We start from the raw sequence: 18489 nt of genomic DNA on the forward strand, positions 1-18489 counted from the left end.
CATGAGAAACAGAGAAAACACTTTTACTTGAAAAGACACTATGGTTGTAAAAAAAATACTTCAATACTACATTTTTTTTAATTAAAAAAGAAATAGTAAAATAAATATATTTTTTAATTTCCCTTTTTATATTTTTACTATTAACATGCAAATATTCAATGCATTTGTTCATTGTTGTGTTATGATTAAGCTTTCGGCCTTTAGATCCTAATCCCAATCCTCCACATTTAGACTATTAAATCTTGTGGCATAATCGAGACCACTGAGGACGAGAGGATACAGTCGACTCAATCAACCTTTAAAGCCAATGTTTGGACATATTTTGTTTTCAAAATAAATAAAAGCAGATACGACTTCATCAAGAGTCATGTGGTCTGTATATACTGCAACACCAGAGTCAAGTTCTCAACAATACTACAAATGTATCCTTGTTACTACAGTATTATTATATATTGTATTATATTGTTGCCACTGTATCGTTATATCTATTGTATAGCCAGATACTTGCCAATACACACCCCTTATTTTATACCACATATGTTGACCAGGTTTCATGAAGCTATGATTTTGCCTCATAAAAACAGCTTCTAAGTGAAGTGAGACGTCCAGTGAGAAGGTGTAGACCAGCAGGCTCTTGAGAGAAAGTTAAAAGGTCGAGCTCCGTGTGAGTCCGGATTGTTGTTATTGTTGCTGGTGTCAAATGGGTTGTTGGTTTGCTGAAGACATTAGGGTTTGGCTGCAGGGCAACAGTTGAGATCTCAGCAGGGATCCAGAGGTTGGGGGTTCTGAAGGTGTCCTGTGGTGAACATCTGACCCCTAAAACTCTTACCTTGGTGATGGCGTTTGCTAACAGCCAGTGAACATGTTGGATATTTAAAAAATAGGGAATTGGCTCTAATGGCAGATTCTTTTTGGATTAGTTAAGAAACCAATTAGTTTTCTAAGTACATTGAAATAACTCAATTCATAAACGTTCATAAACATGGGTGCATATTTTTTTTGATTAATGCTACATCAATTCAACATAAAAGTATCAGTGTCCGAAAAGTGTTTTACTTCTTCCTACATTTTTTGCTTAGTTATATTAAATAAAAAAATAAAAAAAAGGAAATCAATTAAAGAAGCAACAAATGTTAAACCTGATGATTGTTTTCCCCCTCGCTGGGTAACTCATTGTAGACAAATACCAGAACTAGCTCTGAGGTCAGTGGGGTCACGTCAGGAGTCTTTTGGCTTCGGCTGGAAGATGGAAAACGTCTCTAAGTGATGTATAAACATGTTTCCTCTCCTGGGATTCTTGAATCTTGACATGAGCCATTCCTTTTTTTACATGTGCTAAATGTGTCCAGCTTAAGCCCTAAAGCCAAATAAAGCTCAACAACTAGTTTTATAAAGTCCACAAGAGATTAAAGTCATTTGGATTACTTGTTTCTAAAATAATTTACTTTAAAAAATGTTTTATTTTAACTACAATAATTAGAATCGATTTTTTAAAATTCATTATTGTTTACGTGTAGTCTTTTAAATTCAATATATAGATGTTGTCATATTTTAATTTCAATTTGAAAAACATATTCAATTCAGAAAATGTTCAAGTCGTAATATTTCAAAATCAATATAAAAAGAAAATACTATACCAACATTTGATATATAATTTGAAATGTTTTTAATTAAAAAATATTGAAATTTGAAAAAAATTACAATAGAATTAGAATATAAAAACTTAATGTGTAAAAAAAAAATTGAAAACATAATTTTGAAGTGCAATTTTAAGTACAACAAAAATCTACTACCTCAATCGAGTGATTTTTAGCTTTGTCATTTCATTTTTTCAACTGGAGGTCTTAAGTGACCTGCTTACAACACAAGATTTTGGCAACACAAATCTATTTTTCCCCAAGTAGCTCTTCTTCAGGTGTCATCTGCCGTGATGTGGTTAAACATGGACGCTTGTATGTGTGGGAAAGTGTGAGTTGAATAAATGTAACATCACTGAACAACAAAGACGCCTCGGCCCTCCCCTCACCATCAGGGTAACCCGAGTGCAGCCTTGTTGTAACTGGAGCAGACATGAGGGGGCGACGAAGCTACCAATTGCTTGGGATGAAAGCTGCAGGCTCAGGTTTTTCTAAAGCCATTTATCCTGTCTGCAGGTGACGCCACTGCATTTGTAAACAATGTTTAGTTACTAATGTTGAATTCGTTTTTTGTCCTGTCGGAATTTGACCTCCAGGGTCAGTTGGTGACCTTCGCTAACTCTGCACCAATGTGCTTGTGTTGTGCTAACAGGAGAATCATTCGTCTTTTTCTGACACTTCAATGAAAGTACAGACATTTTATGACTACAAGTGCACTTAAAGTTCTTATTTACTGACCTTATTTACTTCAACCGATGTGGTACAAAGTGCTCAAAAGTCTGTCTAAATCATGGTAAGCTGCACCACGTGGCTCTGTAGTGTTAATCTGTGAGGCTCCATAGTATTACTCTGCAAGGCTTTGTAGTATTACTCTGCCAGGCTCTGTAGTATTACTCTGCCAGGCTTTGTTGTATTACTCTGCAAGGCTTCATAGTGCTACTTTGAAAGGTGCTGTAGTATTACTCTGCGAGGCTCAGGGGTGTTACTCTGTAAGGCTTTGTTGTATTACTCTGCGAGGATCCTTAGTATTACTCTGTGAGGATCCGCAGAATTACACTACGAGGCTATGTAGTATTACTCTGCGAGGATCCTTAGTATTACTCTGTGAGGATCCGCAGAATTACTCTACGAGGCTATGTAGTATTACTCTGCGAGGATCCTTAGTATTACTCTGTGAGGATCCGCAGAATTACTCTACGAGGCTATGTAGTATTACACTGATCTGATCCAGCCTTACACCCCAGCTCGGTCTCTGAGGTCTGTGGATCAGAATCTACTTATGGTTCCACGCACACGGCTCAGGACCAGAGGAGAGAAATCTTTTCAGGCTGTTGCTCCTAAGCTTTGGAACAATCTTCCTCTCTCTTTGCGCTTGATGGAGTCTACTGACTCCTTTAAGAAACATCTTAAGACGTTTCTATTTGTGCAGGCTTTTCCTTGAATTTCTCGAACTCCTGTGTTGTTCTCTGTGTTGTCTTGATCTTTGAAGTATGTACTGTTTTGAGTATTGTTTTGATTGTTAAAGCGCTTTGTGACCCTGGTCTCGAAAAGCGCTATATAAATATATATTACTTACTTACTTACTTACTCTGCGAGGATCTGAAGTATTACTCTGCAAGGTATTAGACTTTGTAGTAATACTCCACGAGCCGTTCCTCACTCAATGTTCCTTGTAGTTAAAAATGGTGATACTTTCAATAGAGCAGCTCCTGCTCTCGAATGTCATGTGAAGGTTATTCATCTGAACTGGTGTTTCTCCTTCACAGCCGTGTCTGACCTGGACGTGGAGAGTAAGCTGACCAAACACTACAGAGCTCCCTGGCTCCTGCAGAGGAACGTCTTCCGGCCATCAACGAGGCCATCATGCTTGGAAGAGCTGCACCGACAAGCTGGCCTTTACTCCTCGCACCAAGGTGAAGCAGAATTCACGCGCACACCTACAAAAACATGATGGTTGGCGCCGGAGAGGTTAGCTGTGTTGATCAGTACCGCTCTGCCCCCTAGTGGACAAGATACGCCGGCTGAAACACGTACATTATTTCACATACACCTACATAACACATACAGTACTCAATTGTTAACTATTTTTGGGCGTGTGCCGACAACAAAAAAACGTCACTATAAAACACTGAACTTTTTTAAGAGAAAAGGTAATTGTAATTATTATGATATTTTGAGTTATCCCTGATCTCTCTTTGACTTTACATTTTCATTCTTATTCTTTAACATGTGGCAAAACAACTGCATTAAGTATGTTCTTGTTAAAGGAAAATGTGTGTAAGAACACTCTTAAATGAAAAAACTAAAGTAAAATCAAAGTGCAATGGTATTTACAGATATATTAAATACGTCATAAAAGGTTCTTGCCGTACCCTAGATCCATGCTGTGCCATGAACCCTGATCTACAGTATTTAACAATAAGTAAATGTACTCAAGACCCGGGGGTCAAATCGGGCCCACAAACCCATTTTATAAACCCAACAAGGGATTAAAATACTTCTTTAACATTAAATATTAACTTTCAAAAATTTAATGTAATATTGAGGACTATGAACATAATTTCTGGAGACAATTGTTTATTATTCTTAATAATAATAATGATAATATTACTAATAATAATGAGCAGAGCGATTATTTCTGGACATAGTTATTTGTTATTCTTAATCATAATAAAAACTGTTTGGATGATTTCTGGACATAGCTATTTATAATTCTTAGTAATAATAAAAAATAATATTAAGGACAATTAGGATGACTTCTGGACGTAGTTATTTGTTATTCTTAATCATAATAAAGACTGTTTGGATGATTTCTGGACATAGCTATTTATTATTCCTAACTACTAAAATAACTTTTTAAACCAGACTCCTAAAATGTAACTATTTACTTAAAAAACATCATTTTCTTTGCAGATCCCCAGCAGAGGCTTCTGGGAAACAGGAGGAGGCGAGTAACAATCTCCATCTCTGCTTTGCCCCCGATGCCTCTGTTCCCTTCTCCGGACTTCAACCAGAGGCGAGACAACAACGGCACGCTCTTGACTACAGTAAGATTTACTGGTTTTTTTATGCCTCGTACTTTTTTTTATTTTCACTCAGGTTCATACTTTTTGTTGGTCAATTATTCCTAAATGTTTTGTTTTGTCAATGTTTTCATTCCTCATCTTCATCTGTTATTGTCTTTATTTGTATAGTTTGAAACCACTCGCTCCTCCTCCCCCACCGAATGTTGCCGCTTCTCTCCCTGGAGCAGAAAGGTACTGGTTCCTCCCTCGCTCCTCCTCGTGTGCTCCTTTAATCTCACCTGTGACTTCCTCTTCTTTGCATGTTTGACGCTTGTCGTGCACGTTCCTTTCTTTCTCCAGAACGTGTTTTAAATATGCTGATGAAGCCCTGAGATGTCAAAGATATGACACAGAAAAAGTTTATGGACAAAGTTTTATTTTCTTTCGATACAGATTTTGATCGTGATGGGGTTGAAATTCTTAGGTGGATGGCATGTTATTTACCAAGATTACCAACAGGGGGCAGCACAGGCCAGAGAAAAAAAAATCTAATTTGCGTTAATTTCAATAATAATAATAAAAACTTTGTTAAACGTATTGTCATTACTATTTATACTATTTATATTTACTATTATAATTACATATTTATGTAGCAATACAAATGTAGCAGAATTTATAACTTGAATTAAAGAAGATTTGTTTAAAAATTACTTTTCCAATTTGGTGAAATGTTTCATGCCTATTCAAGAGCAGCTTTATTCGCCAGTACATATTGCTATACATACATGGAATTTTCCGTGGTTGTGGACGACTCCGGAATTGGTTTAACAAACTTAGAAGATGGATAAACAATATGTACAAAATATACAAGAGAAATAATAATAATAATACAGTGCAAAAATCGTCAAACAGTGCAAATGTACGTGAAAATAATAATAATAACTTTATTTATATAGCACTTTTAAAACTGTAGTTACAAAGTGCTTTACATTAAAGCAAACACATACAGTAAAAAATGACACAATCCATTAAAACAGCACAGTAATAAAACAACACAGTTCCATTCAAGGAATATATTATTAAATAAAATTATAAAACAATGAAAATAAAGGAGAAAATAAAAGTGTGTTTTTAAAAGAGACAATTCATTAGTGACATTCAAAGGCGCAGTCTCCGTACTGTGACCGGATCTAAAACTTGATTGAAATCTTTCAAATAAATTAATAAAATTTTGAGGGACACCGCCTTTTCTAAGACTTTTGCTAAAAACGGGAGTTTAGAAATGTGTCTTAAATTTGTAACAAATGATGGGTCCAGGCTGGGTTTCTTTAAAAGTGGTTATCTGTTGCCTTATTTCATGGACTCTGGTTATAAAAAAGTGCAGAAATCTTTCGCAGTCTTCGAGAGTAGCATTTGGGGAGTGGGATTTTTTTTGGATTAAAAGCATTATCTAAAACCTGAAATAAAGTCCGTGGGTTGGCTTGGTTCGCTAAAAATCGTCATTTATATTTATAATGTCATGCTTATTATATATCCACAATATTTTAGCACATTTTTAAAGGCACAAGATATGAAAAATAGCCCAGAGTTTTATGTCGATTTTGATCGTGATGCGGTTGAAATTGTAGAGGTTGATGGCTTGTTGTGTACAGTTTTGCCAACAGGGGGCAGCAACGCCCTTAAAAAAAACTTTTTTGATTTTGCTAAAATAGTTGTATTTAAAATGGCATTATGTTATTTTTATGATAACAACAAATTCTAATTTTTAATTGATTTTATTTTCTAATATTATATTGAAAAATACAGATGATATTATCGTAAAAAAAACACAACATTCTTATTTTCTTTCAAATGGTTATTATCGTTAATTATATATTCTAAAATAATTTAAGTTAACAATAGTGTTGGGTTGTTATAAAATATATCTAGGACAACATATTTTCACACATTAGCATGTATCCCGATACATTTAAGGAATAAAGTGGGTGGTATGTAAAACTGCAAGACAGGGAAAGAAATAATGTTATAAAAATAATACACTTTCTAATGAATAAAAATGTGGTTTAAAATTGTAGACTTGTGAGATGTATAAAAATGTCTAAATAGTCTATCTAGCAGCCGGATGTTGAATTGCAACACAAAAATGAACAAATGTCATAAATATTTACATGTTAATTGTATAATATAATTTTTTTTTTAATTTATACCATAAACTAAGTGTTATGAAAGAAAAATATGAATTGAAATTAAATATAAATATATTTATTTTTATTTAATTTGAATTCTTAATTTTCTTTCTTTTTAAATATCACTCACACCTCTAGTGTGTGTTGACTTCAATGGCTGCTGCTCTCTAGTAGTGGTTCTTCAGTGTTCTGTCAGGCCTTTGTTCTCTGTAAGTACCTTAAGTTCTTAACTTGCTGGAGTGAGAAAAGTCTTCCCACTTGTATCACTCACTGCTGCTGTCAGACTCTCTGCTTTCTTCTCTAGAAACAAATCAGCTGGAAAAGTTTCCTTTTTTATCTTCTCTCCTGGTTGGGGGAAAGTTTCCAAGGAAACGGGTTTCTTTTGTAGAGGCGGTTTTGTCATTGGTCTGATGGGGCTGGAGAGCACAAAGGCTGGGGAGACACATTCGAATGGGGGTGGGAGGTTGTTGGGAACCAGTTAGTCTCGAGGTGCAGTTTCACGTGTGCGTGTCTGACTGAGTCTGGAGGTAAGAGAGCAGCTGTTGTTTTCACATCATTTGACTTGAAATGACCTTCAGGTGTTTGTAGTTGTTGATGTGAGTTAAGATGTTTGTCTCTGTTGAATGTTGACACCACAGATTACAAAATGGAATGTTTGCGCTGGAATTAACTCTTCCATCTTCAATTCTGCTCATGTGAGGCGGGCTAACCTTCTAACCACACGATCATCCATCTGTTGCAGGCGGCGCCCGCTGACCCCGACACAGACGAAGGGGTGCCTCTCGGTCAGCGCTCCAAGTTCCCCATCCCTAACACCCCCACCACTCTGGACAAGCAGACCAACTGGTCCAAAGCTCTGCCGCTGCCCACCCCTGAGGAGCGAATGAAAAGCAACTCACAAGTCATCAACTCATGCATCATACCCATTAATGTGACCGGTAAATATAGTAAAACTCTTTTTTCAAGTATTGACTAGTCATGAAATTCACATTTTCAATAATAATTACAATCAGGAAAATCTGTGTTGTCAGCAATTTAGTCCTGTCCTGCAGTTCTACATCCTACATATGTATATATTTAAAAAAAACATCTTACTGTTGTTAGTTGTAAAAATAACTACAATTAATTAACAAAAAAGAATCAATTGTATTATGATTATTACTATTATTACTTACGATTTCTAGCACAAAAACATATATTTGACTCATTATTAAAACTTAAAAAACAGTTGTTTTAACAAAACAATTATATTTTCCAAAATGAATAAAATAACCTTTCCAAATTCAATATTTTTTAATGTGTAGCCTTTAAATTAATATAAAAATGTGGGTATTATAGAGCCACCAGACAATACCAAATTGATATACTCGATCGAACTTACAGCCAATCATGTGACACGCAGCCGGTTACATGACGATGTCACGGTTTGAGCAATGGTATTGTCTGGTGGAACTCTTTTACCAACATTTTTATATTATATATAAAAGACTACAAATTGGAAATATATAGAATTTTGACGTATAAAAAAACTCACTCGTTTTGAAAATATTTACATTTTTAAAAGAAATGTTTTAAAAAAAGAGAAATCAACTTCTCAATATAGAAGTTATTGAATGAAATGAGTCCAAAAAATACTGAAATGCTTAAAAAAAACAATAACAGCATTTTAATTTACGTTGTATTATTTGTTTTTGATACTTTATTAAAGGTCCACATGTGTTTCACTCTATGCTCCGCCCCAAAAACTTTCTGCAGGGAGTGCCCCAAAGCTCCAGTAGCTGCAACGAATAAGAAAATGATCTTGAAGACGATGCATAAAATGCTTTCTTAGTGTCAAATGAAAGAAGTTAAGTGGACTCGTCCACCGTGACGGCTCACAAGTGTTCTATGCTCGCTTTGTTGCTGCTGTTGTGACATGAATTCTAATGGCTTGTGTCTAAACTGCTGAAAAGGTTATTTACTCGTGTTCACGTCCTCTCACAAGAGAAGTCGTCGCCAAGTCTGGCCAAGCGGCTTGAGGAAAGATTCCTGTGAGGAGTCAAGAAACACAGAAAAAAGTTTAACGATTGTGCTCACAACAGGAAGCTCAGAGTCAGCAGCATGTTGTGATCCAACATGCGCTCCGTGAGACTCCCGGCTAACAAAGATTCCTTACATGTCACGTCGTCTTCACAGGCGTCGGCTTCGACAGAGATGCTAGTGTGCGCTGCTCGCTGGTTCACTCCCAGTCGCTGCTTCAGAGGAGGAGGAAGCTGAGGAGACGCAGAACCGTCGCCGGAGTTCCCAGACAGTTGCAGCAGGATTTAGGTGAGTTTTGCCCTCAAGTGGATCTTGGTGTTAGAAAGAAAGATACAAGTAAGGCTTTTGCTCTTCTGGAACAGATCACAATTTTGACCAAAAAACTTGACTATGACTTTAACTAACTATGATGTAAAATAATTATAATTATTTTCAAACTTAAGGGACCAACATATGGTAAAAGTCTTGAGTTCGCTACCAAACGAAAATGTAAATTAACTTTCTAACAGATTCCAGTTTTACTAGTTTTGTGACATAATATTTGTCCCTTATCTTATTTGATTCAGGCCGAAAAGGACATGTGGGGCTGGATTGGGTCCCTGGCCTTTTTTGAGCCGGTAACCCAAGCAGTGAAATGAAGAAAAAACAAATATTCAAATTAATTTAAAAAAAGAAAAAAAAAGACAAAATGCTGTAATTAATGATATAAAAGTGTGTAAAAAAGATGCTCTAAAAGAGGTTAACTAAGTTTATATTTACATTCATTCTTATGAATTTGATGATAATATGTGAATGTCTTATTAATATCTATTAAAGTATTAGTTTATATCTGACTTAAGAAAAAGAGAGAAACATAATGTTAATAAAATGACTTTATTACAAAATAATTTAGTAAAGTAAAATGTTTTCATTTACTATATTTTCAAAAAAATTACTTCTTAAAGTTATATCATTTTAAATAAATAAAATTAAAGGGAAAAGAAAGTAAACAAATACACACATATGAAAAGTTATGTTTGATTTAAACATGCAGAGTAAATACAAATAAGTTGTTAAAAAAACTAATGACTTAATAAGAAGAAAATTATTAATTAAACTAAAACTATTAATAATGATAAATAAATGTGAAGATCTTAAATTTAATTACTCAAATCAATAAATATTTGGCTCATTAATAGAAACAAAAACATACAATAGATGTAAAAAAAATGTAACTTCTTAAAGTGATAACATTAAAGAGACCTACAGAAAAAAACAGTTCTGTTTGAAGGTCTTCATGAAGCTCAAATGAATAAAGAGGATTTATAAGACTTGACATTTGGTTGTTTTCTCACGATTAATAAACAATAATGAGAATATTGAAGAAATATATTTACTTCCCAATAACAATTACTTTATTATGGAAGTATATACAGTAAGTTCCACTAGCATATCTAATAACATTTCAAATGTTGAAACTTTGAATTTTCTAAATAGACTTTTTCAGAATTTAATCCTTTTTTTTAATTATTTAAATTTAATAGCATCTATATTTAAAAAAAAAGGTATTATAATTTCTATGAATCTATGGAATTTGATAATTTGTACATTGAAAGGTTGAAAACTGTATTCTATTGAAAGAATAAAAAGGGGGGAAATGTCTTAATTGATGTTGTTTTTCAACAGACTCTGACGATTCTCCCAGCTTCAGAGAGAGGACTGTGATTGTTCATGCAAGTTTGGACATCACTCCTTCTAACGAGGAACTGACGCTTCATCACGGCACCAGAGATTCGGGTTGCCAGACGGAGGAGTTTCTGATCCCTGGAGCTCCGTCTCGGAGGAGGATCCGGGCCCAGCGTGGCCAGGGAGCGTCCCTCTGCCTCTCTCAGTCTGCAGGCAACATCCGTCTCCTGCCGGACGACGCCGACGCCATGTTCACCGCAGTGGACGCCCGGTTGCGCACTCGCAGTCTGCCGCGTGAAGGTAGCCGCGTGATCATGGACGACGAAAGCGATGAGGATGAAGAGCTCTCCCCGTTCGAAGCCGAGGGTTTCTTATCCGGGGCCGGACAGTTGATGCTGAAGGACGAAGAGGAAAGTGCAGACGACCGGGCGATGTCCGACCGGCAGCTGGGAAGCCTGAAGTTCAAGGAGCTGGCTGAAAGTCCAGAGCGGCGTTGGATGGACAGGTCCAGGTCGCAGCTGCCCAGGAAGGTGGACTTGGGCAGCTGCGACATGTCGTCCAGCTCAGACACATTCAGTAGTCCAGTTCACTCGGTCTCTGCTGCGGGAGTCCAGATGGATCACAAAGACGACCACCAGTCCTCCAGCGGGAACTGGAGCGGCAGTAGCTCCACGTGCCCGTCCCAGACCTCCGAGACCCTCCCGCTGGCGGCGTCCCCTCATCTCACTGGCTCCTCGCACTGCGACTCTGAGCTCTCGCTCAACGCCGTGTCCAACGTCAACGACGACCAGAGCGGCTACTTGCTGGACCAGCTTCAGGGCGTCAGGACCCAACGAACCGGGTCCTTCTCCTCCACGGCCATGGACATCCTTGAGGAAGCCGGGGTCGACACTAACGTTGAGGGGGAGTGGAGCTACTCCAACGCAGAAGCTCCACTGCCCCAGGACTTCAGTCCAGAGCCCAGCCGGGAGGCAGAGAGCAGCCTGGGCTGCCCCAGTTTCACCAGCATGGCCACCTGTGAGAGCAGCTTCTCAGACAAACCTCCGTCGGAGAAGGCGGACACCGTGTCACACTACTCGGTGGACACCGAGGGCTACTACACCTCCATGCACTTCGACTGTGGGCTTAAAGAAAGCAGGAGTTTCACCTACAACTACGCTTTCTCCAGCTCAGACTGTGGCCTGTCAGATTTAAGTTGTCACATGACACTCGGAAGACGATGTCTCTCTCTGAGGAAGCCGAAGTCAAAGCCGTCTCCGCCCAAGAGAAGTTCGTCGCTGAGGCAAATATTTAGTGAAGGAAACCTGCCGGTTAAGAAGGAGGCAAAGATCAGCTGTGGACAGCAACTGTCCTGCAGGGACAAGAAGATGCAGCTGGTTCTGTCCGGCACATCTCAGCAAACAGAACCACTGCGGGTGTGGGGGGTCGAGGGTTCATCGGATTTACCAGATTTGGGCGTTTTTAGCTCCACGGACGCGCATTCTTTCAAAGATGACGGCGTCGTGCAGACGGACTACGCAGACCTCTGGCTGCTAAACGATTTGAAGTCCAGCGACCCATACCGCTCCTTGTCCAACTCCAGCACAGCAACAGGCACCACGGTCATCGAGTGCATCAAATCGCAGGAAAGTTCCGGGTCACAGACGTCGGACTCCAGGGCCACCACGCCGTCACTGCCTTCAGTGGAGGGCGAGTACAAGCTGTCGTCCCCGGAGAAGCTAGCAGGCCTCGCTAGCCCGTCCAGTGGCTACTCCAGCCAATCAGAGACCCCCACGTCTTCTTTCCCCTCAGCCTTCTTTCCTGGGCCGCTGTCCCCGTCCTGTGGCAAGAGAAAACCCAAAGTCCCAGAGCGAAAGTCATCTCTAACACCCTCTTCCTGTAAAGACGCAGCAGCGTCCAAGAAAGACCTGGAGTTACCCATCATCCCTCCCTCTCATCTAGACCTCAGTGCCTTCGTCAACAACAACAATTCCACCTACAGGACTGACACACAAGTCTTTCATCAAACGGTAACGCAAATCTCTGAGACACTCAACAGCCCTCCCATGTCCATCACACCGTCAGTGCTGCACTCGGTGCAGCTGCGCTCCGTCAGTAAAGAGAAGGACTCGAGTCAGAGAGATGAAGACGACGCTGATCTCTGCAACAACTACCATCTGACAAACGAGTCGTTCGTAAACTCCTCAAAAGAGGACCTTTCTGATGGATATCAGTCCCTGAACGAGCGAAACAGAAACGCTCCAGATCTTCTACAAAGCATATCCGCGTGTAGGTTGCCCTGGGGACGACAACAGCTGGACGTCCCTGAGATGCCGGCTCGCGAGGAGCCAGCGGAGACAGAGGTCAACTGCTCTGAAACTGTAGATGCAGCAGGAGATGAAGATGAGCTGATAGAACCGAACCTGCACAGTTCGCCCAAGAGGCCGCAGAACAATCAAGTACCCGAGACCGATGGCAAGACGACGCAGGAGAGTTTGGTCCAAAAGGACGACCATGAAGAACTAGAGTCTTCTAGCGCTTCAGCTGAAACTGCGTCTCTGGACGAAAAGGAGGAGACGATCTCCGAGGACTCCTGCTGCATAGGTTTCTAAATCACTTTTTTCACCCTTTATTGACCATCCTATCTAGAGTTTAAATACCGTTTTATAAATAACTCCTCAAATACCTGGACCACATGAGTCAAACTCAAAGCTCGGGCGCCTAATATGGATGGTTGTCTAAACATCAAAGAGGATTAATGTTTAGGTTGATGTGGTGATTTATAAAGATAAGTCAGAACAGAGATTATGAATGTCAACAATAATATACACTAAGGGTGTATTGAGTAAGAAAGACAGTGGGGAAAATTATTTTAGTTCAATTTAAAGTATCAATTAGTAGATCACAACCCAAGATTATAAAGCAGACAGTGACATCTAGTGGTCATTTAGAATGAAGAAACTGTATCATGAAGCCTCATCAACACATCAATAATATCAGTTACTAAACCTGGACTTTGCACTTTATAACTGGCAGAAAAAATTAATTAAATTAAAAGACAAGAGTGAGGATTCTTTATTATATATATATATATATATATATATATATATGATGTTGTGATCTCCATAAACTGACTATAACTAAAATATGTATAATCAACTATAGACATAAAATTGACATAAATCCAGGACACTTAATAACTAAAGGGTTAATTCACGTGTGTCTCAAAGACCAGGGCATAATCTGGTACGCCAAGTCATTTTTGTGGCTGAGAATAATAGTAGAAAATTTATGTCAGACAAACACATAGAATATTTAGATTAATTGAACCTCCAAGAATGAAAAGACGACATTTCAATTAGAATCATACTTCCTTCCAGGTTACTTTACATATTTTTCGGCCTGCGACTTATTTGCCTAAATATGTCGGCCTTTTGTGTCATTTTGTTTGACACCCCTGGTTTAACAGATGACCTCGATGTCTAAAGTCTGATTATCATTTTTAATTCCGTCTACAGATTCTACATCCAACGAAACGGTGTTTTCTCCTCCAAGCGATGACTCCAGATCCGAGGATGATGCTGTGTTTGTTTCTCCAACCAAGTCGAGGACCACTGAAGATCTGTTTGCCATGATACACAGGTGGGGGTCTTAAGAAGAAGATTGTCAGTCTGGATGAGTTCCAGAGATTCTTATTTGTTTTATTTTTCCAATCACAGATCAAAGAGGAAAGTGTTGGGAAGAAAGGATTCCACAGAGCTGGCAGCGAGAGCTCGTCTGGGTGCTGCGTCCGGACTCACTTCACCCGTCAGCAGCGCGAGCTCCCCCACTCCACTGGCGTCCCCGCCCTCCGTCGTGAGTCCACCCGGACTACAAAAGACCCCGAGTCCAATCTACAGGAACGTGAAGAAGTCCAGCACCTCCAACGAGGAGTTCAAGCTGCTGCTGTTGAAAAAGGGGAGCCGCTCAGACTCCAGTTACCGCATGTCAGCCACCGAGATCCTCAGGAGCCCCATCACGCCCAAATCTCCAGCTGAGTGTTCCTCGGAATCTCAGGAGCTCATGTCACCTTTGCAGATGCAGCTGCAGCTTCAATGCGGACCAGATGTTACCTCCAGCCCCTACCCTAAAGCCAATGCTGAGAGTTTCTCCCCAAAGTCCTTCCCTACCGCAGCGTCTTGCAGACAGAGCCGGTCCAGGGTTCCACCACCGGCCACCAGCAGTCGCTACAGCATGCGCTGCAGACTGTACTCTGCGCCCATGCAGGCCATCTCTGAGGGGGAAACAGAGAACTCAGACGGAAGTCCTCATGACGACCGGTCCTCACAAGACTCTTTCTAGACCAGAAATATAAAATGTTTGTTTACAAAAAGACCATTTTCTTGAGAAAAAGCTGCAGTGGGGGCGATCAAACACATTATATAAAAGATTAACATTGTTTTTCCCTTCTGGTTACTATTTTGTCATTTAGAAACAATCCATAAATATATATATATATATATATATATATATTTTAAGAATATATAGTATGTATGACATGAAGATTTACTGTAATCTAGGTGCCCAGAGTATTTAGTTTGAGTTGCTTCACCCAAAAATCACACTCGTAGACACTTTCAATTTGTCTTTTAAGAGAAACCTTTTAATCACTCCTCAGCTAAACATAAACGTACAAATCATGTATTCTGTGAATACTTGGCTAAGTTTGCTCCCACATCATTTCTAGTTGTTGTCAATAGTGATAGGTTTATGAGGCTTCATGAGGTATCTTGCATACGGTATCTTTATTTTTCTGATATGCCACTAAATGTCACTCTCAGTTTGAAAATAATTCCAGTTCAATCTCATTGAATTAATAGATCAGATTCAAAGATTATAAAGCAGGGAGTGACATCTAGTGGTCTTTCAAAATGATGACACTGTATCATGATACCTCATCAGCTGTTTACGAGGCCTCATCACTACGATACAGAATAATTCAAGTCAACATTTATGATGCAATAAAAAGTTCAATGGTACGACTGAAAACTTGACGTGGCAGGTGAGGTGGTTTGCTGGGGTCAGAAAAGTGATACATAAGTGCGAGAAAGTTTATTGTTTAAGGTTTATATTGGGTTTGCTTACTTACATGTGTTCAAAGGTTGTAGGGAAGTTGTTCAAGAGGATTAATGATGCCTTATTTTACTCAGATCAGCAATAAGAAGCAGGTTTTTATCAAATTATTTCACTGTTTTGGGTGATATTTTTACATGTGAACTTAAAAGCAAAGAACCCCATCGGTTTAAATGATATAGCAATAAATATATATTTATTTTTCTAACTTCAACAAAGACTTAAGCACCACCCGAGTCCATATAAGAAACCTCTGGGATATAAACAATAAGCACATTTGGATAGACTTAAAAGCACCCAAAGCTAAGCTACATTTTAATTACTTTTATAATAATTGACTTCCTTTGCAACATATTCACAGTAATTAGCTATATTACAGTGATGTACTTGATAAAGATGTTGATGTTTTTATAGCTTATTTTTGACAACTACTATATAACACTCGACAGTGTTCTGATATTGGTTTTGTCGAAGCCTTCATTCCATATTTTTGTGCACTGAAAAGGTGATTTTTGTGTCTTGCTGTAGCATCAAATATTTAAAGTCTTTCCTTGATTAAACTTTACATTTTACTTTCTGAACAGGGAGGACACAAAATCATTTCCTCCCTTTGTTTACTTGACTAGATCTTCTTAAATGACTTGTGGTACCAGATGAATCTGTGGTTCGGATCAATTCTTATTACTGTAGCTGTCAGATTTATATTCTTTTCTGTAAAAACTTGTAAATACAACAACTTTTAAAAGATGTTAGCGAGTTGTTGAATTGTTTCTCCTGTAAAAACCTTTTTTTCTTCAAAGTTTACATGAATTTGAAACCTTTGTATATTTTTGAGCCGTGGAACATTTGCTGTCTTGTATTTATTTTTAGAAAGCAACAGTGAGGAGCCTCAACAGCATCCAGTCAGAGCAAAACTGCAAGCACAACGCTGCTTGTCAAAGTTGTATCAAATAAGAAATAAATATGTCTGCTTGAAAAACCGTGGGTCTATTTTTGGATTTTGTTAATTGAAAAAAGGTTACTTAACCTTTTCGTTTGTGACAAAGTACAATTAAGTTTAAGATGGAATCCATTTTTTTTTAATTTACAAGAAAGTGTGTTTGAGATAATACTTTGTTATCAACTATTAGATGAAGATAGAGATATTTTATGGATGTTTTTTTTCTTGGCTTTCAGCAGAATAATCAAATGTAAAAAGTGATCAATTTTAATAAACACCATTATTTACATGCAAACACATTAAAATTAATAATTATGTAAAGACTTTATTTTAGAAAAAATAGAAAGACACAGTAGTTGGGCCAAATTCCATGCTGGGGACTGAAAAAAATGGCAGAAAAACTTGAAAGAACTTGGAAGAAAAAAAACGTTCCACATTACAAATTCCACCAAAACATTAATTCAAATTCCACTGTCCATTTTGAAGCTGTAGAAGTTGTTCAATTCTTATTGATTCTCAACAACAATCTTTTTTTTACATATTTTTATTTATTCTATTACTATCATATATACAGCCATTCGAGATAAGGGAACATCTATATGTAATTGAATCAGCTTAAATATTTTCTTTCTTTTTTGACAAAGTAGATATAGATTTCAATTCAACTCAACTCAATTAAATTAAATTAAATTAAATTAAATTGTATTCAATTCAGTTCAATTTTATTTAAAGTGTCTTATCATAACAAAGTTATCTCAAGACACTTTACAGTTGAAGTAAGACTATAGTGGAGAAAGGAAAAACATCCCAGCAACTCAATAATGAGTAAAGCACAGTGTGGCTAGGGGAGGAAAAACTTCCTTTAAGAAGGCAGAAACCTTGATCAGAACCAGACTCATTGTTGACGGACTCTCGCTGTGACCGGCTAGGAGGAAGGATGGGGGGGGAAGACAGATAGACGGAGATAAGAGTGAGGGAGTATACAGTGAGAGAAAAGAGGAGAGTATATAAGAGTCCATGGAGGTGATGACGCGGTGGAGCTCCTGGATAAGAAGCTCTGGAGGTGGAGCCCTGGGGCTCAGGGAGAGAAAAGAAAAGTGTGGGTTATAACTGCACAGGTGATGAATTTAATGCAGAAAAGGAAGGAAATACAGAGCTGGGTGTCTAAAACCCCTCCAGCAATCTAAGCCTGTAGCAGGCCATGCTTAGAAAAGTGAGTCGGTTCATGTACACACTGAGAGAAACCAAATGACTCCAGGTTAAAGTTAAACCTGTTAGCCAAGCTATCATGAACCATATCCACGTGGATGTTCAAGTCACCAACAATAATCACTTTATTTGATTTAAGCACCAGGCTGGTCAAGGACTCGGGAACTCAGACAAGAATTCAGAATATGGCCCAGGAAGACGATAGAGTCCAGCAAAGAGAAGTGACTGACCTGATCTCGATGTTGTATTAGATATGCTAAGTATAATAATTCCAATAGAGTTTAAATCAGATTGTGGTCTAGTAAAGGTTGACAGACATGAGTTGATGATGGCTGCGACTCCACCACCTCGACCAGAGCGTCGAGGGGCATTAAAGTTAATGTGGCTGGGTGGTTTTGATTCATTTAAAGATACGTAATCATCTTTAGACAGCCAGGTTTCGGTTAAGCAGAATAAGTAAATGGTTTTATCTGATATGAGTTCATTAATTAGTGCAGCTTTTGCGGACAGGGATCGGATAGTAAACCATCCACACTTAATTCTCCTGTCCTGTACAATAGTAGTGGGATTTTGTATTGGAATTAACTTTTCTTTAACAACTCTTCTACTGCCGACATTTTTTCTTGGTTTTATTAAACTGGGCAGATTCACCCTCTCTATGTGGTTAAAGGCAGGTGACTATTGTGGGAGAAGTGCAGAAGAGTGTGTAAGACTGCAGTTCTGCCTCCTGGTATGTG

The 18489-nt window shown here is 38.4% G+C and overlaps 1 protein-coding gene across 2 annotated transcripts in view; it reads left to right on the plus strand.

The window, feature by feature from the left end:
• nhsa (Nance-Horan syndrome a (congenital cataracts and dental anomalies)) overlaps nucleotides 1–16582 on the plus strand; it is a 60168-nt gene extending 43586 nt beyond the window's left edge. Inside the window, exons 2-9 of one of the 2 annotated variants that reach the window (XM_087785301.1) lie at nucleotides 3404–3550; nucleotides 4551–4684; nucleotides 4832–4894; nucleotides 7571–7766; nucleotides 9004–9135; nucleotides 10513–13095; nucleotides 14010–14133; nucleotides 14211–16582. In XM_087785301.1, coding sequence (XP_087641427.1) covers nucleotides 3404–3550; nucleotides 4551–4684; nucleotides 4832–4894; nucleotides 7571–7766; nucleotides 9004–9135; nucleotides 10513–13095; nucleotides 14010–14133; nucleotides 14211–14832 — 4001 coding nt within the window. In that variant the 3' untranslated portion in view covers nucleotides 14833–16582. The remainder of the gene's footprint in view (nucleotides 1–3403; nucleotides 3551–4550; nucleotides 4685–4831; nucleotides 4895–7570; nucleotides 7767–9003; nucleotides 9136–10512; nucleotides 13096–14009; nucleotides 14134–14210) is intronic. The other variant, XM_087785302.1, reaches the window with a different exon arrangement.
• The last annotated feature ends 1907 nt before the right edge of the window (nucleotides 16583–18489 follow it).

This window comes from Callionymus lyra, chromosome 2 (assembly GCF_982586985.1).
Source record: "Callionymus lyra chromosome 2, fCalLyr1.hap1.1, whole genome shotgun sequence".
Lineage (NCBI taxonomy): Eukaryota > Metazoa > Chordata > Actinopteri > Syngnathiformes > Callionymidae > Callionymus > Callionymus lyra.